The sequence below is a fragment of the Prorops nasuta genome, unplaced genomic scaffold (genome assembly GCF_024137725.1).
Source record: "Prorops nasuta isolate Cenicafe-Biocafe unplaced genomic scaffold, Cenicafe_Pnas_1.2 PNAS00033, whole genome shotgun sequence".
Taxonomy (NCBI): Eukaryota; Metazoa; Arthropoda; class Insecta; order Hymenoptera; family Bethylidae; genus Prorops; species Prorops nasuta.
The window spans coordinates 2141817-2162422 of NW_027116830.1; the positions used below are offsets into that span (position 1 = coordinate 2141817).

General features: G+C 37.5%; 3 protein-coding genes and 1 long non-coding RNA gene across 10 annotated transcripts; 2 read left to right on the forward strand and 2 right to left on the reverse strand.

Moving 5' to 3' along the window:
- Nucleotides 1-306: 306 nt before the first annotated feature.
- LOC136783362 (uncharacterized) lies at nucleotides 307-842 on the reverse strand. Its single transcript, XR_010824252.1, has 2 exons — nucleotides 701-842; nucleotides 307-623 (listed from the first exon to the last, which is right to left on the reverse strand). It is a non-coding gene; the product is annotated as an uncharacterized lncRNA (long non-coding RNA).
- Nucleotides 843-1355: 513 nt separating this feature from the next.
- On the forward strand, nucleotides 1356-3689 carry Mvb12 (multivesicular body subunit 12-like Mvb12). Its single transcript, XM_066743418.1, has 8 exons — nucleotides 1356-1495; nucleotides 1829-1956; nucleotides 2032-2230; nucleotides 2299-2431; nucleotides 2515-2601; nucleotides 2677-3007; nucleotides 3077-3127; nucleotides 3220-3689. The coding sequence occupies exons 2-8, from the start codon at nucleotides 1831-1833 to the stop codon at nucleotides 3253-3255; spliced, it is 963 nt and encodes a 320-aa protein (XP_066599515.1). The 5' UTR covers nucleotides 1356-1495; nucleotides 1829-1830; the 3' UTR covers nucleotides 3256-3689.
- A 143-nt stretch (nucleotides 3690-3832) lies between these two features.
- LOC136783273 (uncharacterized) lies at nucleotides 3833-12921 on the reverse strand. Of its 7 annotated transcripts, XM_066743302.1 has the most exons (6): nucleotides 10563-10854; nucleotides 10455-10504; nucleotides 9469-10397; nucleotides 9151-9246; nucleotides 6747-7819; nucleotides 3833-6679 (listed from the first exon to the last, which is right to left on the reverse strand). In XM_066743302.1, the coding sequence occupies exons 3-6, from the start codon at nucleotides 9523-9525 to the stop codon at nucleotides 5140-5142; spliced, it is 2766 nt and encodes a 921-aa protein (XP_066599399.1). In that variant the 5' UTR covers nucleotides 9526-10397; nucleotides 10455-10504; nucleotides 10563-10854; the 3' UTR covers nucleotides 3833-5139. The 7 variants fall into 7 exon arrangements, 6 of the variants coding, with proteins under 6 accessions (XP_066599399.1, XP_066599402.1, XP_066599403.1 ...); XR_010824244.1 differs by lacking the exons at nucleotides 9151-9246; nucleotides 9469-10397; nucleotides 10455-10504; nucleotides 10563-10854 and adding an exon at nucleotides 8029-8253 and having other exon boundaries at nucleotides 3833-4457; nucleotides 4545-6679; XM_066743305.1 differs by lacking the exon at nucleotides 9151-9246 and having other exon boundaries at nucleotides 10455-10853.
- Nucleotides 12922-13472: 551 nt separating this feature from the next.
- LOC136783280 (arginine/serine-rich protein PNISR-like) lies at nucleotides 13473-20420 on the forward strand. Its single transcript, XM_066743320.1, has 12 exons — nucleotides 13473-13581; nucleotides 15272-15495; nucleotides 15583-16025; nucleotides 16091-16265; nucleotides 16336-16517; nucleotides 16589-16822; nucleotides 16902-17004; nucleotides 17422-17493; nucleotides 17915-18006; nucleotides 18097-18274; nucleotides 18504-19405; nucleotides 19712-20420. The coding sequence occupies exons 2-11, from the start codon at nucleotides 15402-15404 to the stop codon at nucleotides 19379-19381; spliced, it is 2451 nt and encodes an 816-aa protein (XP_066599417.1). The 5' UTR covers nucleotides 13473-13581; nucleotides 15272-15401; the 3' UTR covers nucleotides 19382-19405; nucleotides 19712-20420.
- Nucleotides 20421-20606: the final 186 nt, after the last annotated feature.

A 20606-nucleotide genomic window follows, 5' to 3' on the forward strand; every position in this document is an offset into this window, starting at 1 on the left:
GTAATCAATAATTATTCTGCTACCACAGAAATGATTCTACCACTGATACTACTGCTACTGGAACTATGGCAGTCAAACATCATATCGCTTTAATAATGCAATACAAATAGATGAAGGTTCGTTTGGAGTACTTTGTGGCTTTAACTATGGGACTGGAAATAAAATTTTGTTGGAAGATAGTATTACACCAATGGAATTAGAATTATTATTGAATACTGGAACATTCGATTGGGTTATTTTGCATATAAGAACAGCTACTGAATATATTTATAATTGTATAAACAAAACTTTATTATAATATTTACATGTGAAAAAAAAGTAATTCTTAATTATAATATTTATATGAAGAACAAAAAATAAATTCTTTGTAACAGTCATGTTTAAATAAAAATATTATTTACTGGAACAATTGTAATAAATCTGGAAAATAGAAAATGTCATGTTATTAAAAGGCTAAATTTTATATACTATAAATATATGTCAATTTATAGTCACAAAATAAAGATACAGCTATACTATATATATCTAATTGTTAATTGTTATGTAGATTGAAGTTCCTTTTACATATCTATTTATTCTTTTTCCCTTCCAGACTATTGTCGTCCTTTCTCTGCCTCCTACCTCTTCTCAAAATTGAAAGAAATAACATTAAAATGTTAAATTTATTAAACTAAATATTATCAAACGTTAAAAATATTACCAGCTTTTGATGCTTTAGCTACTACATTTTCTTTTTCGAATTTTTCTTCTTCAGAACCAATCTGGAATTCTGAAACCAAAGTAATCTGTTAAATTTCCTCTTGTACCTATATTTATATAATTTTATATTATCTTATTTCTTCATTTTGTCTTCGTTTATGGCAGTTCATGGGATTTTGCAATCCACAAGACAACATATATATATGTCATTTATGTGCTATATCTATCAACATTCTCAAGCACTGCTACCAACTTAAATACAGTATTTTCTTCGAATTTAACTTTCTTCGGTTGGCTAAGAATTGCCTTCGGTACAAATAATTCGAGCCTTCGAGGCCTGAGTGTCCAGCCCCTGGTCATTAGTAGTGTCAAACGGTGTCAAAGTTCGTGGAGGTAAACCGAGGTTATCCAGCTAAATGGGACTCTTCTTGACTATACGTTCCATCAATTATTAGTAATGTCAAATATGGTGACTATTATTGAATACATTGAAATACTACTGATCTGCTATTGATGTGTTGATCATGCACGAGAAGAAATAAACTGCGTATTTGTGCAAGCAAGTCAAGTGCACAGTCGATTTTTGCCAGCACAGTTTCAAAAATTTCTTCGAACCAGTCAAACCTTGAAGAGGTTTTTAACCCTTCTCGAGTTAATTAACCTCCAAGAAAGATGCCTTTGTAAAAGTTTCTGAACGCAGAGGAAATGTCTCCAGTCAATTGGCCGGCTGATTAAAAATCTTCATGATAAAAGAAAAGCTTCGTTCGTATATATCTTACGCAAGAAATTCTTTCAGGTAAATATATATGGGAATTCGAATATTATTATTATATGTATTTTTGGACGCCAAATGCCAATGATAACGTACAAGTTATTGGTGCCTGTGGTAGGTAATATGTCAAGTGGATTTTGTTTTCTATATTTCTTTTTTTTCGTTGGTTATTTACGATGATAAGAATTACCATTACTGTCTGTTTCAAAAACTGTGAAAGAAAGGATTCCTTTCACGATTCATTGACGATCGAAAAAATATCAATGTATAATGTTTCAATGATCTAGATGTGTATTCAAATGTCAATTTTACATATTGAAACGATCTTTTGGGTTAAACAGTGATTTTGTGTTGCAGAAATGTCAAAGAAACCAGCAAGTAAAATGCTGGTGCATCAGTTGTCATCTGTCCTACCTGATGACAGACCAATCACTTCTATTAGAATTATAGAAGATGTAGAGAAATGTCCAACAAATTTTAAAGTTGTATGTATAATATAATGGTTTTGCTATAAGATCTGGTAATTTTTAACTTCAAGAAAAATAAATAATTTTTTCAAGGTATCAAGAACATACGATCAAGATACAGATGCTGATCTATGGAGAGAAAGTGGTTTGTTCATAAAGAAGAAGGGCAGATATATCTGCTTCTCAAAGACTGAGGGTTTAGCTCACAGCATTGTAGAGGATGTTGTCATTATAAATGAACGAGAATCACCACCAGAAGGATACAGAACAATTTCTCATACATTGGATTCAAGTAACATAATTAATGTTTCAAGTTGTTATTCTATTTTTTAATTATTATTATTTTTTTTGTAATTTTAGTCCAAAAAGCTTGGAGAAAGAAGCAGCTATGTTATAAACTTAGAGACAGAGAATTATGCTCAAAAGCAGTGACTGACATAATTATATGTAGTAGAATAGTAAATAAAGCTCCACAGGGATTTGTTGCAGCTGGGTAAATTGTAGAAGCTTTGCTTTGAAAAGCAAGAAGAAGTAATACTGTTTTATATATATGAGTATTTTTAATTTTTTTTACAGTATGATAAATGGAGTTTGCGTGTGCTATAAAACTATAGATATTGTAAAAAGTGAAAACACAGATATTCATCCATATGCGAACATAAAGTAAGTGATTTATAAAACAGATTTATTTTTTCCTTGGTTTTCTTCAGCTTCTAAAAGAATTACTTTTTATTCCAGCTTGTTTCAAAATGTATCACCTAATCCAACAAATGGTATTTCTCCTAAAGTGCCACCACAAAGGCCTCCCAGGCCAAAGATTTCATCTAAGCCAATCAATGGAATTCATTCACCAAGCACAAATTCTGATTTTAGTTCAGCCATTAAAAACAGCGAGGCATTAAGTCCTAATCCAAAAAATAGGCCCACGCGGCCTGCACCTCAGCCTCCTGTTTCACCCACTGTCTCAACTTCTATACCGATTTATGGCACATTGCCTGGATCATCTGATCTCGATGGAGTTCCTTTTGTTTTAAATCCACGCTTAAAACTTGTTTCAAACAGTCAAATGGTGAGCTGATTAAATCTTTAATTTTTCCTTCAAATAGGAGAATTCGTAAGTAACATTACTCTTTTACAGAACAATCTTCCTATTATTAAAATAAGAACACAGCAGGATTTGGATAAAGAGGTAAAATTAACATATTTAACACACATTTCATAAATCTTTTATTACAATGAAATAATCATATCACAAGTATTTATATATTTTAATGCTTTCAGTACTTTTACGATTTTCGCGTGGAACGAGAAACTTAAACCAATGTGCCAAGCCACTACTGTGGGATCGAACAATTTTTCAGCTAGTTCTATGTTTGAAATAATGTAGCACTAGCAACTAAGTGTAATTGAGTGCCTGAATGTGTGAGTCATTTATTAGCCAGGAAACATGAAGTTCTTTAATAATGTATGAATGTTAAAAAAGTGTATGAATACTGTGTTCCCACTAATGTACCATCTTCTTCCACCGCATAGATTTTGATACAATTGACAACTAGCCTTGTATTTTTATAGATTTGCGTTAAACTTTCGGTAATGCTTAGAAACTATATTTAAACGTATACATAACAAATTCTTCGTATGTACTATACGTTTTCATTGTTTATTAAACACCATAATATTTAAAGTGTGTTAGCATCATAATGCATAATTAAACGGAATTTCTCAATAAAATAAAAACATTTTTCATTTTACGCATTTTTTTATTCTAATTGTACGTATTGCAACTCTTATAAATTTCTCAATTTTACAAATATGTTACCAGTTAAGGCAGCTTTAGCGAATTTTTTAAAATAAAGTAAATGTTTAAACTTTATACAAATTTCTTTGAATTGTAAGCTTTTCTGTAAAAATAATCAGGAGTCAACAAACAATTCATCAATAAAACGGTAAATGATCAAAAACTCAAATATAAATAGACTGCTACAAAACATTAGATGCTTATTATAATTCGTTTTACAGAGGTGATTTAAGCACCTAAAATATAAAGTTATCGAATATATAAGAAAGAGAACTGAGATTAAAGAATAAAATATCAAAAACCGAAAATAAGTTACAGTGGTTAATCTTTGCGTAAAGAATGTAGTGGCTCAGTGTCTGTTTTAAAATTACTAACTCCATAAACTACAGTATCGCTGAACCTTTAGATCACCGGGGTTTTTACGAGTTTTTTCCTCTTGGAAAGTCCACAGAACTTATTCATATTTTTTGAAGCTGACCCCAATAAAGTTCCCATCTCAAGTAGTGTTTTATAATTATATAATACTTTCCGGCGGTTTACAATAGCGAAAATGTTGGAATTTTTAAAATTCAAAGTAAATATGTACATATGGATTTTAGAGGATAAACAAAATGATAATATTATTTTTTCATTGCAACCCCTAGAAATCACCTTTTTCTGCACAGAAACCATCCCTTTTTTACTTTCTTGACTCGAATCTTGGGATATCTCGAATACATATCTGTAAAGAGTTTCATAAATCAACAAATGTATCAATAACGATATGTTCCTTACATTGCTCATAACTCATCCCTATACTTAAACTTACTTCTATGCTGAAACTTAAGCTCCATTCAGAGATTCACCTAGGTGAAGTAAAATTTGCAGATAACATTGAAGTTCTGCTTTATCAAGGCTCTATCTTGGTGTGAGTTTATGATACTGTAAACTATTCTTTTCGACCTTTGGAATTTCGAAAATGGGGGATTGCTAATTTTCGGTTCGGTTTAAGGATAACAATGTGAATCACTCTTAACAGTCTTATATAAAATTTTCCCACGGTCTAGAGTTTAATAACATTCAGTATGAAAAGCAATAACTTTTCTATCTTTTCATAAAAACAGTAAGTCTTCAATGCTTTTATATAGATTTCAATAGTTTTATCAAAATAAATTATTACTGCCCCTTAAAGGGGTTCATTTGACACGACACCGAACGCTGAAGCCACCTTAACCATAATAATAATTTATATCATGTCTTGTTTATGATGGACATGAAAAACGAAAACACGATCTATCTTTAACATAGATACTAATTTGATTTACACAAATTTATGTACAATTATGACTTTAAGTTTCGTTTGAACGAAACGATAAGGAGCTCTTACGCAGGACGTGCGCTGGAATGACACGCGAAGCTAAACGTCATACAAACGGTCCTGTCCAATGCTTAACATGTGTCGTGTTAGTTACACCGGTAGCAGAGACGCCATGTTTTTCAAGTACGGCCGTTGCTTTTATTTTACTCTTATACTTCACGTCCTTCGGTTTAAGCATACTTTTATGATTGCTGAGCAACCTGGATGGCGTCAATATAGATTTATTGCTGAGTCCCGTCGCTTCTAGAAAATTGTCATAACCACTGTTTAAGCATGGAGGATCAACATTGTTGTTGTCTTTGGTGGTAATTGGATTCTCGTTGTGTGGTATTAATGACAGAGTTCCAAGTCTCTCAGAGCCATCACCTTCCAGTCTATCAGGGTCATCGGATAAGTCGCATTCGTCCAAATTGAATTCCTCGAAATTCTGCCTGATATCGATTCCCTGCTCCAAATCCGTAGAGTATCTCTCTCTAGGCTTATTACGATCTTTTTGATGATCAGAATCACCTATCTTAAATTCCTCAAAGTGACGAACCATATTCGTCACCTTTGGGGAATTCCCGCATTGCTCGTAACAGTTGTGGTCCGTTTGCCTTTGGAAAGAGGATCTAACGTTGTTGAATTTATTCCTCCAGAAGTTCATCTCCTCCCCCTTGACATTTGATTTCGTTGGCTCGTCAAAATTCAAATATTTTTGACTATCAAAAGTCTTTAATGGGGATGAAATTAAATTCAGTATCTTTTTTCCATGATCCACAGAATTACTTTCCAAAAGCTGTTGCTTTTTTCTACCCTCCACTATAAGAAACGAAGGACTGGGAATTTTCTTCAAGATCAAAGTATTGTTTCTAAATTGTGGCTTGGGGGGTAGAGCAGGTGGAGTTTTCGGTGGAGTGATATTCCCCCCTGGAAGAGATTCTATATCTTCATAATCCAAATTTTTAGCAATTGTCAGACCCTTTGAAGACATTTCCAAACAGGTTTTCTCTTCTATCCTTTCCATTTTTAAAGGGGGATTGATGGCCTGAATCTTTTTTTGTGCCAAAATTATAGAAGCGAATATGGGATTCCTAGCTTCTTCAATCTTTTCTTCCTTCGGTTCAATGATAACTAAAGGTATAGCGTTAGACTTTTCCGGATCTTCGTCCAGACCGGCTTCAGCAGGATCAATCACAGGGGATTGAATTATTTTCATACCGAACTCATCCTCAGAAGACGTTGCCTCAAAATTATTACGAGGCATTTCATTGGAACCATTAGTAGTCGATTCTTTGCTGGATTCTTCTGAATTTCTTCTTTCTATCTCGGATCCAACCGACTCTATGTCAGACAACTTAGCTTGGAACCGAACAACTTTGCCTCTTTGCTTGTATCTCCTAGTCATCGAGAGAGCATTTTCCTCTTCTTCCATATCCCTCAATAAAATCTGATTCACGCATTCTAAAACTGAATTATGATTACTGCTTGGTCGATATGTACTGTGCCTTAATGCATCATCGTTTATTCTATCCTCGTCTGGATCGCTGTACCAATTCCCACTGCTCTCCTCAGTTGCTGGTTCGTCCATATCGACTTTCCCATTCCTACAAAACAAATCAATCTATAAAAATCTTTCTCCAGTGGAAAAATAAAACTGAAAAATATACTTACACACGATTATTGTTATTATTCCTGCTACAATCATTATTGTTACTAAAATCTTTACAGTCTATGATGTTAGAAACGTCATTATCAAGATTAGTAGTACGATTTTCAAGATTTGAATTCTCATAGACAGGCTCCAAGTCCTTATCATCATCATCAGAGGCAAAATTACAGTCCATTCCATCATCATTACTGTCGCTTCTGGTAATAATAGGAATTTCAACATTAGCACAGTTCTTCTTGAGTCCCTTAAAAACATTCTTTTTCACAAATCGAGTATCCTGGACTGATTCTTTATCCTCCAATTCTGTTAACTCCCGAGAATCGTTGAGAATTACCGTAATCTCATTCTCGCTATCATTCGCAATGGTTGGTGTGCATCTGTTGGACTTATTCAGGGTTGATCCAGGTGAAACATCAGTACTGTCACCTTCGCAGAAGCCCTCGGTGCTCAACAACGAGGGACTGCCATCTGTGGTAGTGGTGACCATAGAAACATCAGTGTACTCACTACTGGTCAAACTCGTCTTGGAAATATCGCTCTCGGCGAAGCTGTGAGTCTTTTTAATTCCACGCTCCAGAAGCGAAAACGATGAGGAATCACCAGGAATTAGTCTGGTGATTATCTCACACTTGAGATCTCGAATATCCTTGCTCAGTGCAGAATTTCGTTCGGTCTCCAGCTGTGTTTCCAGAGTACTAGAAGCATTTTCCAGAGGACTGTTATTACCCCCAGACTCCTCTGCCTTATTAAATCCATTTTCACGATTGCATTTAATGTAGTTTTTCGTATATCGACGTAGCGTTGCTATTTCCAGTTGCTGGTTCCTTATCAGCTGGTCCTTCTCGCAAAGCAGCTGTCGTATCGATTTTTGCTCCTGTTTGAGTCTCGCCTCGAGAACCAGTAGTGCCCGCAAAATCCTCGACAATTGCTGGTCTCGTAGAGCACGTTCAGAGTCCTGTCCAGCACTTCTGTTGTCCAGCTCACGCACCAGGTCCCTGCACCTCCTTGTAGCCGCTCTCAACGCTTCCTGGGTACGAGCCAGCTCCTGCTTCAGCGTCCGTACCTCGGTATCCATCTGAAAATACGCTTAGCTAATTATTTTCATTCCAAACAATCCTATTCAATCATCACATTCGCTATGTATTTTACATAGAGTGAGAAAATATCAATTCATAGACACGGTAGTCCCTCAATGGGATCAAGTGTTAAAAAAAATTGATTTAATAATACTGAAGATACAAGACAACGGATTGGCGATATTATCCAGTACTTGGAAACACCCACGTAGCTAGGCGATTTTCGAGGCCACCAACAAGTATGCTGGCGACTTTCTCCATTCTTGACCAACGGTTTTTCGTTCCACCTCTGACGGATTCCTCGTAGGAATCCCCTTAACCATCCCCTGACGTCATCGAGTTTAATGCAACTCGTCTCAACGTCAGTTGGTTTTCCGCTTCTTTCATAATACAGAAGAAAGACACTTTCTCCTATGACCTTACGGAATTTCATGCAAGAAATTCCTCAGCCTGTGAAATGGAACGTCCTCACCTCGCTCAACAAGCTTCTAATCAGAATGCGGTCACGAACATTCAGTTCCCACGTATACATTCCACCTATCCATTCTTTATTACCGACTCACACAACGTTCCAAATACCTGAAATACAATATAAGAATTTTAACAAATGTATCATTATTTTGTTAAAAAATCCCCACCGATTCTACTCCTACGCTAATGATCCGTTCAGCCAATCATGTTTGATCTCGAAAATGAATCTATCCAATCAGGACTGCAGATTTCCCACCAAAATTATTTCATGCAGAAGAGCATTTCTGGTTCCTTATATCAAACTTCTAGAGAAAAAAAGGAGGAAGGTCTTTCTGTCGCGTGAAAGAGTTTTACCTTCGGAATCTCACTCCGGACGGAAGGAAGCTCGAGGATGAACAACGAATATCAGGTATTTTTCACCGATGTTGACATGACGATTTACCGTCCACGACACAGCTGGCTGATCTGGCGTGTTTCTATAGCTTTCCACGCCGGTCACGAATTTTGCCGGAGATCGCCGATCTCGGACGGGAATTACCGAGACCCGACGATACCGACCGGGGATAGCCGAGAACCGTTACATCGAGTCCATCGTAACACCGCTACTTAACACTTTCCCACTTTTCCCTCGACTTCCTCCAGTTCCGCCAACAAATTCCAATCAGCGAGCCTTAACCTAGTATCTTCCCTCCAACTTCCAACTTCGCCAATCTTTCCTGTAACTTCTTCTCCCTCTCTTTTCGCTCAAAAGAAGAGTCTTAACCAAGTAAACAAACGATCTTCTTGTTGCCTTATCTTCTCCAAGTCATTAAAACTCTTACAAACTCGTGGCAAAAAGCTCTTGTTTTGTTATGCTTACTATGCGTTGAAGAGAATTGGAGAGAATAGATTCTGGTAGCATCTTGCAACTCGATTGACTCGAATCTTTTGAAGGGACGATACTGCTGTGGGCAAACTGAAGTTCAAACGGTTAGAATGATGGCCGAGGGGTGATGGGGGGACTGTAGATGTGAGGAGCTAAGGAGAACTGAACGAGAAAGAGCAAGAGGGGGGGGCTGATGAAAGGAATAAAAGAAGGAAAGGGTCTGGCTTAGAGACTCCCAAGATACAAAACGTACCTGTGTGTGTTCTTCTCTCCTTAATTAAATCCTCCTACTCAAGCTATGCAATTTCTTACCGTGAAACGAACATAGTCCAGCGAGATCTTAGCGTCAATTTTTTTCCTGCACGACATCTCCTAGCTATTAATATTTCAGTCGTCCCTCGCTCGATTTTTCCCACAACGGAGCGATTCGACATCGTTGCTTTGACGTCATCATGCTTGGAACGGTACTCTGTACATCGCGTAGAGCTTCGATCCTTCGCTTCTTGTATTATCCAGTGCCACGGATACGGAAACCGTGTTCTCCACCTCAACGAGCAAGGACACTGTACTACTGACCGTTGTCACACGCTACTTTTTATCTCTAATGCTCGCTGATAACGATATACTTCTCCTGATAATAATGATAATTCTCCTCTGCCAAACCGGATTCGTGATTCAGCAGGCTTTTTCTACTGCTAATATTCTACGCTCTTTTGATATATAGTTTTCATCTCTCGTAGGCAGGTGGTGCAATAAACCAACTTTTGACTTTTATGCGGGTTTTGCGCAATTTGCCACTTTCAGTCTCACCTGAGCTGTTTCGAACCGTCTCTATACACAATATACTGGCAAAGAATATTGATAAACTCACCAGCAGCCCATTTATAAAACCTATAGTATTTTATCGTCATAATTTCTTTTCATCTCTAATATAAATGGATGCTCCAAGTTGAATTTGGCATCTATGAAGGTTTCGCTTTCCTCGCGCTATCTTTCAATTCTTGCCTCAACTGTTTTGGAAAGTCCCACTCTAAAATACTAAATCCATTAGGCTAGCACTGTTGATAAACCAATTGAGTTTGAAAAACTATATAATATTTTGCTGTTGTAATTCATGTAACACTACATTTTTATCGCCATAAAAAGGTTGCTGCGAGATGACACTTTTAGCGCCTAAGAAAGCTCTGTGTATCTCGCTTAATGTTTTGGGGTCTCACTTCAATCAATTTAGATCTTTTTACCTAAAACACAGGCTCCATTAAAGTAAAAATACTCGTAGCCACTGTTGATAAACTTACCATTAACCCACTAAGAATCTCTAAAATTTATTTCCATAATACATTTTCATCTGGAATCAGGCAAACAATGATGCTCCAACCAACTTTTGATTTGTGAGCGAGCTTTACCTTTTTACGTATCTAACACAACATCTCGTTAATGCATCAATCGTTTCAAGCGTTAGCGTCCTAACCTAAAATGCTGTATCAATTTGGCGCGCAGTGGTTGCTGCGGCGCGCGAATACTGTTGATTACTGTTGATAAACATGCCGCAAATCGCTTTTAGAATCTCTAGGATTGCCTTTTCCCTTTATTTTTTTCCATTCTGTGCCGCTTCATCAAACAATAACACTAGCCGAGATGCTACTTTACCGTAAGAAAATTTAAAATCAATATAGGGAAAAGGGTAATGGTTATAATTAATTAAACAAAGACTTAAACATAGTTTTCTTATTTCTGTTGCAGATATTAGAAACGACTATGTAGGAGTTTTGCAATTTTTACATCGTTCAAGAAAGGAAAAAAGGCAGAAGTAGAGCAAACTAGCACGGCTGGTTAATTACAAGCTGACCCAATTTTCAATCTCTCACGCTCTCCGTAAAATAAAACGATTAAATGTTCAACATCCAGTTTGGCTATCCCAACTATACGTCTGTAGCAAGTTCAAAGCTTATCTGACTATCGACTAATGAGAGATGAAGCTTTTTCGTCACTTTAATGGAGCGGAAATTACCAACAATCAGAGCGGAATGCCAATGGATAATGAGAGAAAAATCCAAGGAAAGTACGCGTGCCGCTTCAAGCACGTGCGTGTCGTGAATCCTGCAGATATGACGCGTGCACGATCAATTATGGAGGTGAAAGTTATTTCTGCTTGTCGTATTTGTCAACGACCATCCCTTCCTTCAAAATTTCATCCTTGGTAGAGCTCACTGTGAGCAACGGAAATTTCATAGGAATCGTTGTTACTTATGTAAGCGATAAGAATCAGGAAGCTCTTAATGTTATTTCAATCATAATCCTTGTCACTCGACCATCCATTCCTTCAAAATTTCATTCTTGACAGTGCTTAATGGTGAGCAATACGAATTTCACAGTTATTACAGTTATACTTTTGCAAGTGGCAAGAATCAGGAAACTCGAATAATAGCACTTCCAATTTAATTTCAATCATAATCCTCGTCACTCGACCATACAAAAATTTCATATTTCTGTCCGAGAAAAGAAACCTTGAATGATTACTGTAATAAATTAAGTTAATTGTTCAAATTAGCTTCTATTGGATGAATATAATTGAGTGATGCAAAAGAGGAAATTCGTTCTCTTGCGACGGTGCTTAAACGTTTTAATGTTCAAGATAATAAAGAACAAAGTATATTATACCCCTTAATGATTGCTATGCGACATGACATGGAATAGAGAACGTTCAGTCTCGTTAAGGGCAATTATCAATATTAGTAGCTATCTCGAGAGTAGCTTAACTGATTCTTATTCTTAAATCCTCTTCCATTGTCCCAAGAATTTAATTAGGGATTATTGTTAATAAGCTTCTCAATGAAATCATCTCAAGGGAATCTCTATTCTTTACTCTTCTTTCCCAGGAGGCTTCAGAATATTTCCAGCTTCTGCAAAATCGGTGACGAGTTATGCTAATTTACATTGTTCGAGCAGACAACCGTCAGACGCATTCTTCTTTCACACCTTTCGCCAAAATTTACAAAATAAACGAACCTTTGACCAATTTTATCACTTCATTTTTCGCTCATAGAAATCAACTGGAAACCACTTGAGTGGAAATAAATGTACTGGTTTCATTTTTCCTTTTTTTAATGCGGGGTCTTTATCGCGAGTTATCATTAGACACCGGATGTTTACAGTTCATTCGTAAGAGTCAAGAAAACCACCTGGTCACTCGCTTAATCGCAAGGATACTGCAAATAAGAAGATCCCACCTATCAATTCTCCTGTAAACTCAAAATTACTTCTTGTACTGCAATTCCCTCGTTATCGGTAATTTGGTTACGCGTTAATCGCTTAAATTAGCGTGTGCCGACTGTTGCAGTGTACATACTTCCTCGAAATTGAGTTTATTGGAGATAGAATAATAAAGATTGAAAATAAATTGGATAAAAAAAATATAATTTACTATCATGATCTACTGAATTTATTATAAGTATTTTTTATTAAAGTTTTTTCATAAGATGATTAATTTTTTGGTTTTACCTTTAATTCTGCATCAGGTCTTGTTGCATCATGCGAATATCGCCGATGAAAAGCCGGTACGCTTGATAAAATCGTCGAGACGATCATAAGCGAAATGGGAATTCACAAGAGGTGAAAATTTTTTTTAAACACCGATAGGGTTAACAACAGGACAGAACGGCACCGAGCACTGAACAGCTAGCACGAGCCGTTCTTCTTGTGTAAACCCTTCCCTTATTCGCGTTCTCCTGACTTCTCCTATCTCCTCCTCATCCACCACCTTCTCTTCGCCATCCAGACCCCTTCCAACTTGGAAATCCCCTCCTCGTCCCCTTCCCCACCATTAACCGTCGTTTCTAGTCGATTTAGCTCGACACGAACCGGCGAACCCCTTATTATAAGATTCCTCTATTCTAACCACTATGAGATTTTCGGTGTAATCTCAGACCGCCCTTAAACCTCGAAGACTTCTCTCTTTTATGGTCAAAACTATAACCAATCGATTCGATCAATTGGCTAAAAATAAATCTTCTCCCTTTAAAATTTCTTTCCACCTTGGGACCATACCTCTTTCTTTCGAGTAAAAAGAAAAGGGGAGACAAAAGATTCTGTTTGTATTTACGTGGCACGTGGTGAGTGCCATTTCCAATCGTTCGTTTCTTTATTTGTTTTGAATGGCATCTGTGTGCGCTTAGCGTGTCCGGGTGACTCTTCGTGACTCGAATTCTCCATTTGCTCGCTCGGGACTGTGTGTTTTGTTGCGTCAAGCGTGCCTTCGTGCCTTCCGTGCCTTCTTCACCTCTACTTCACATTGTCCTCGCTTCCACACAATGTCCCACGAATGACTAATAATCGATCCGACTCACAAAATCAGCCCGGATCCTCTCAAGTCTAAACACATCTAAACGTTTAAAATCTAAATCATTACAAAGTCAAGCGTATGAGGTATGTTCTTACCGTCTGTACTTTCTGCATTGTCTAAAAAAGTATATATAGTAGTAGATGTTCTTGATTATACACTTTTTGCAAAAGATACATTAGTGTAGAAAAGTGTATGCAATGAAGACTGTATACTAATAGCACATCTTTCTTAAAATCGACTTTTACTCAGACTTTTAATTGCTTTACTCTCTAATGGAACTAATGGAAGACGCAGGGATTGAAAAATTACGTTACTCAAATTCCTGCGATTAGGATCTCTTCATGGCGATTGAAATGATTTTAACTTCCATGAATCCCATTGTAATTCAGGAACTGGCAAAGCGTAAAGTCAGTTTCACTTTTCTTCACTCTCTGCTAAAGTTTTTCACAATAGAAACATTTCTTCTTAATCATTTGCTAAAAACTCACCATGGTCGTTGGTAAAGACTGAAAATCGAAATTCACGTAAAATGTAGAGTTGCTCTCCCGTGGCAGCCACATGATTGTTCGTCAATCTTGTTAATATCATCGATTGATTAATTTGACTTTGCAACTGGCATATCTGAAACTCTTTTTATCGATATCAAGCTCCGCGCCATCGCTACAAAGATTGCATCGCGATCTCTTGGAAATTTTGTTTTATATTTTTGAGACTGAAGAAACTCTTTAGTATAGATATAATTCTGCCTGGCGGAATTCCCGTTTGAGCAAACACTTCGAGACGCTCGCACTTTGAAAACTGGAAAGCGAAACGTACCATCCCGCTCTTTCTCCTGTTTATTTACGCAATTCCTCCCACCCACGCAGGGGCTTTATCGTTATCCACGCGTATACCCCTATGCTAACCAATTACATCGTCTCATTAACATTATTCCTTATCCAGGATTAAAACGCATCAACTGAAATATTCGGAAAATATGCAAGAAATGTTCTTAAGAATCATCGTTAAAAACTTATGTAACAGAAAGTTTAAAATGTTAACCTTAATATTCAAAAACCAATTTTAGATTTACTTTAGGTTAATCTTCAATTTCCAGTGTGGAATTCTAATCTTCTCTCAGCTATTCCTTTAATAATTCACATATATTTTTTATAACGTTTAGACAATAGTTCAATTATTGGTATAAAATTACCGTGATTCAAATAAATCGAGTTTTGTTTTTGTTTGCGATAGGCCGTGAGGCGCCATTTAGGTGACCCTTATAAAGTAGCGCTCTTGTGGAGAGTTTATTAATTAAAATCGGTACAAAAAACTTCCATCATGCCAGTTTACAGTCTTACTATTATATGTTCCCTGGACTGTCTGTAGCATCTTTTGGCGGTAGAGCATATATTTCGGAAAAATTTTCAATACGTAATAGGTGAAGTTGATATAAAAGATTGACATTTTAAAAACCCGTACACCTTCACAAATATTCCAAAATCGGAGAACTGTGGGTAATTCAGGAATCTGCAGGTAATGATTTAGCAAGTGAACAGCAGGCAGAGCATGCGCGCAACTCACGCGAATAGAGAGCACAATAGAATGGCCGGTATTTCGACTTCCCATCATGAGCGTAGTTGATTTTAAGAAACATTATAACCAAAAGTGACATTTAAGTTATTTAATATATTAAATTGCAATCAATAAAATATTCAATATACATGCCTAAAGTGACGTCATTGTTGGTTTTTAAATTTCATACTAACACTTGTGCACACGTACACCATTTAGTTCCGATGTACTTCATGAATTGCCGTGAGGACGCTGCAAGCGCTGGGGCTGAGGTTGAGGGGCTGGGACAGCAAACAAAAATGAAGTTTGTAGCCCATGTTTCGAACTCTGTTAGTTTTATTTAACATAGATGAAGATGAGTGGAGATATGTTTGGGGGAAAGGACTTTTCCACGCAGTGGGCTCTGAATCCCTCTGCGTATCAAAATTTGAGCAATGATCAAGGTACAAATGACTACTGACAATGTTCCCATTAATATTCCAAGTACACTCAATTTTTCAAGCATGAATCAATTGGATTGAAATTTTTAGTTGACTGGGCAGCATTGGCACAGCAATGGATAAAAATGAAGGAGACTGTAGTCCCCCCTGCTCCTCCTCCTCCCTTCATAGATCCAATTAATATCTCTAATGATGGAGGTGGGGAAGCACCGATGGATATGGATACCAAAGATGACGATGTCCCTCCTGCTCCTCCAGCACCATCCATCAGTGGCTCTGATGCTTGGAATCAATGGAATCAATGGGGCCATTGGAATACAACAACATCTGGTACTGGGGAATGGGAATGGACAGGTGTACCCCCTCCAGGGGTCACAATAGGACCTGATGGAAAACCTATTTCATTGCGTGGAATTCCAGTCGCACCCCCTGCTCCCAATATTTCTTCCACTACTCCTTTTAACGTTCCACCTCCAGCTGTGCAAACAGCGTATAATTACAATGCTGTTCCTTCTACTCAGCCTTACAACCAGGTAGGAATCCTATTAAAATTAGTGTTAATGAAAGTACTAACATCTGATTATCAATCTTTCATTAGGTTTCTACTTATTGGCCTGGTGAAGCACACAATGCAGCTCAAATACAGTCATCCCCATTTATGAAAGGAGTGAGACATGGAAACAGGCTTCCTCATATTAGAAATCCTGAAACTGGTAGAAGTAGCAGAGATGATAGGGAAAAGACTCCAGAAGAAGATACCAGTCAAACTATAGGTAATTAGTCACAGAAGATATAGAAAAAAATATGAGAGCTTTACAATAACAAGATTTCTGTAATGTTTAGACGCAGCTAAACGTAGGCAATTGCCAGCATGGATAAGGGAAGGATTGGAGAAAATGGAAAGAGAGAAACAGAAGGCTGTTGAGAGAGAGAAACAGGAACATCTTAGGAAGCAAGAATTAGAAGCTCGGAAACAGGCAGAGGACGAAGTTCGGACAGTTTTACACCCGGAAAAAAGCAAATTCGTAACTACTGGACATTAGTTGTATATTTTCTTATTTTATGGGAACTCTAGAAGGTAATATTTTTCTATCAGGATTCGGATTCAGAGGAGCCAGAACAAGAACCACCAGCTGAGATTCATCATGAATATACGGAAAATAACTACGAGAAACCACAAGAAGCTACTGCGAGAGCCAGAAAGTCTCGTTTCCGAGATGCAGTTTCCCCGGATGGACAACAAAGCGATGGGTCACCACTTACAGAGTCTACATCAGTTTCTACTCCAGCAGTGAGTAAAAGATCTCGAGAGGACATTCTTCAGGATATGGTAAAGCAACGTTGCAGAATATAGTAAATAGTTATGAGCGAATAAGATTTGCTTGCATTGAGATAGATACATATTTTAGATGCTAAAAATTCGTCGTTCCTTGACGGAAATTCTTCTGGAAGTGACCAACGAGGAAATAGCATCAGTTTGCCGCGGCGTTTGGAATCGGACGCGTGCCAAAGGTACCCCAGAAACCCATCCGAAAGTTAAAAAAATCAAACGGCGGGACTGTTGTTATGTATACCAGCAAGATGAAGCAATTAAACAGTCGTTTTCCCCACTGATCTAACTATTTGCTAATTTCAGGGTTTCCTGTTTTTCGCTCTTCTTTCAGGATAGTTATAAATAACGTAATTAAGGAGGCACTTTTTACATTGGCTCGATCAATTATTTTATAGATTAATCGTACCGCGTTCGTTCTTTGGAGCTAGGAAATCATTTGCAGTAGATAGAAATGCGTTCGGTATTTGGTTAATTGAAAAAAAGGAAAACTGGATTTTTGTTGTTGTAAAAACGATTAAAAGAATTTCAGCAGCTGTAATAGAAAACAGTTGGCAGGATTATGGGAGCTGGTTAATTAAATGCGTGTGTATTGTAAGTCCCTGCAGGAGAGCCCCCTGCTGCATCCCTCAACAACACGGCCCCTCTTGCTCAGATCACTCGGAAACTCGGTAAGTAGCTCAACTTTTCTTCTCTACCACGCCTAGGAACGCTTCCACCCAATTGGGCCGGATCCAACTTCATCCTTGACTGACTTGTTGACAACCGAAAAACTCCAAATCTTGTTGCACGAGAAGATTTCCTTGAAAGTTATCTATTAATATTACGCATCAGAATTGGACCAATCGAGTTTCAACACTTCAGTCAAGTATTCCATTAATGAGAAATTTGCCCAAAATTTCGTGGCGGCAAATCTGTCGATAGAGACTATTTCCTGGCTCAAAGCTGTGCCCTAGGAAATTCTAAAATTGCACTTTGCAGCTAATTCGTTGGTCGAGCGTATGTTACGTTACTATGAGAGAAGAGAAAAGATGAAAAATATATGTTGCAAATATCAGAATGAATTTTAATCTATACCATTGTGTGTCGTAGGTCTCGGAATCTACGGGGACAGTAATAGCGAATCCGAGGAGGAGCAGCCGGAATCTGAGGCATCAGTTGACGATAGCGATGAGGAATTGATAGTTGGTATCCCACTCCTGGCATTTATTTTCTCTCAGCTTTATTTGAGCAAGGCAAAGAGTTGATTTCTGATTATTAATATTAATTTGTAGGAGATCGTGAGAAGGAGACAACAGGCGTTTAAAAAGACCGAGGAGGAAATCGAGGCGAGGATCGCTGAAGAAGAGGAAGCAGAAGCCGAAGCTGAGGAATTAGAGCAGCATCGTATTCAGGAACATCTATCCAAAATGCAGGAAAATCATACCGGTAATAGTAGCCGCAGTCACTCAGGTATGTTTCGTCCGCCGATAAATTACCAAAATCGCTATGGATCACTGGCTTCCACAGGAATTTTTCCGACATTCCCCAATACTAATTCTGGATCCCAAGCCGACTTTTGCGAATCGAAGCAAATTAGTTTAAAAAATTGTGGAGTGGTTTGGAAGGTTGTGCAGCAGCCAGTGGTCCGTGGATAAGATGCAGGATGGAAATATGTTAACGTTTACTGACGTCACTTTAGTTGATGAGAAAGAAACGATAGCTAATGAGAGAGAGCCATCGGAAGTGCAATCGAGTTCAGGTGGGACTCCGCCCGCGGCAACGCCTTCTTCGGCTTCGAGCCACTCGCCTTCCTCCGACAGCGAGACTAGTTCCACCGAGCGCAGAAGACATAAGAAACGCAGGAAAACCGATAAACGAAAGTCCAAGTCTTCAGACAGAGGGCAAAAGATGAGGTCACGCTCGAACGAAAGATCTAGCAGAAAATTTTCTAGGACACCAGACAGGAGACAAACGAGGCACGAATCCTCTGATAGAAATCATAGTAAAAGATCAAAATCTTCTGATAAGGATGGTAAAATGAGATCTGAATCAAGGTCATCCGAGGAGAGGAACCATAAACGACGTAAATCTGGTAGAGAACGTCGATCCGATTCTTCCTCTGCTCATAGATCATCAAGGAAGCACAGATCAAGGTCCAGGAACAGGAAGAGAAAGTCGAGATCGACTAGTCGACAAAGCGGAAGTAGAAACAGCTCGATCTCCAAAGGAAAGTCCCCTTCGTTAAGAAGGAAATCGCGATCTCGTTCGATTAGCAGGAAAAGATCCACGTCGGGAAAAAGATCTCATTCCCCGAGGAGAAGATCCAGTTCTAGATCTAGGAGGAGGAAGTCAAACTCGCGTTCTAGGCACAGAAGGAGAAGCATATCGCGCTCAAGCCGAAGCAGATCTAGCACGAGACGGCGAAAAAAGTCCAGGTCCAGGGATAAATTTAGGAGATCTGCGTCTTCGTCAAGGGAGAGAAGATGCTCGCCCATTTCTTATCGAAAAAGATCCAGATCACGTTCCAAAACTTCTAGCCTTCGCGATGGTAAGAAGTCTCATCGGTACAGACACTGAATCTCGACCCCTGCTGCTATCAAGGTTGTATACATTGTCACTTCTACATAAGCTCCCTTTCAGCTTTAATTATATTCATGAGACTTTACGAATCCTGAAGCCTGGAGATCTATTATATTCTGCTCAATATGATTTATAAATATATTTGATATATTTTTTTTCAATTGTCTCGTAAAAAGGGAATGTCTTAAAAAATATTTCAACCATATATTTTTTAAATCCATGAAAAGGACAAGTTTCACTATTCGTAAGCCATAGCTGAAAAAATAAATTATTTTTTTAAATTTAATCAAATTTTCTTTAGTTATAATAATGGTTTCTGACACACAGGATACTGGACAAATTTTCTGAAGTCATACTGCATAGGAGCATCTGGCAAAAGAAGGAGGTTCAGCAGTGGTTAAAAAAAGAGAGAGTATAAAGAAAAAGTAGTGATTCTTTTTTGGCGCTTTAATACGCTTTTTTTATTCTGTTCATTCCTTCCTTCTTAAAACCGATTTACACTATACGGCACCGGTGCGGCACCAACTGACACGTCGGTTGAATTAGTGTAGAAGATACGTCCACGCTCCTGTAACTAATGTGTCGGTCAGTGATTTGTTGGTTCGGTGCCGTATAGTATAAATCGACTTTACCCCTATATCACAATATGTCACAATGATCTATAGAAATGAACTATCTAATATTTCCAATGGAGAGGCTAGGTGTTTGCCGATTCTTCTTTTTACACTCCAACTTTTTACTAGAACGAAAAATTTCTTAGAGTTAATCTTAAGAATTTCGCTCATTAATTAGTATTAGCTATAACATCAATTTTCTAGGGTAAACTCGCTCGAGTTAAACTTTTTTAAATCAGCGACTAAAATGTTCAAACGAATGAAGGAGAGAATGAGAATATTAATTTATCTTGTACAAAGGGATTTTTATTTACTTTCTATTTTCTAATTACCTAATGTAGATAAAGATTTCCTAGCCTGCCATCGTAAACTTATTTAAATAAAGACCCTAAAATGTTTCAATAAATAATAAGCAAATTTCACTGAATATTCTTTTATTCATTACCTTTCCTGTAAATGTTTATTGAGTTGTATTAATTATCAATTACATACACGGTATTAGGATGCGTGTCATGTGGCACTAAGATTTGAATTCTATTATCGATACTTGATTATCGATACTCGAAAATTTAGCGAAGTGAAGCTAGCAACAAAAGTCAGGAAAGACT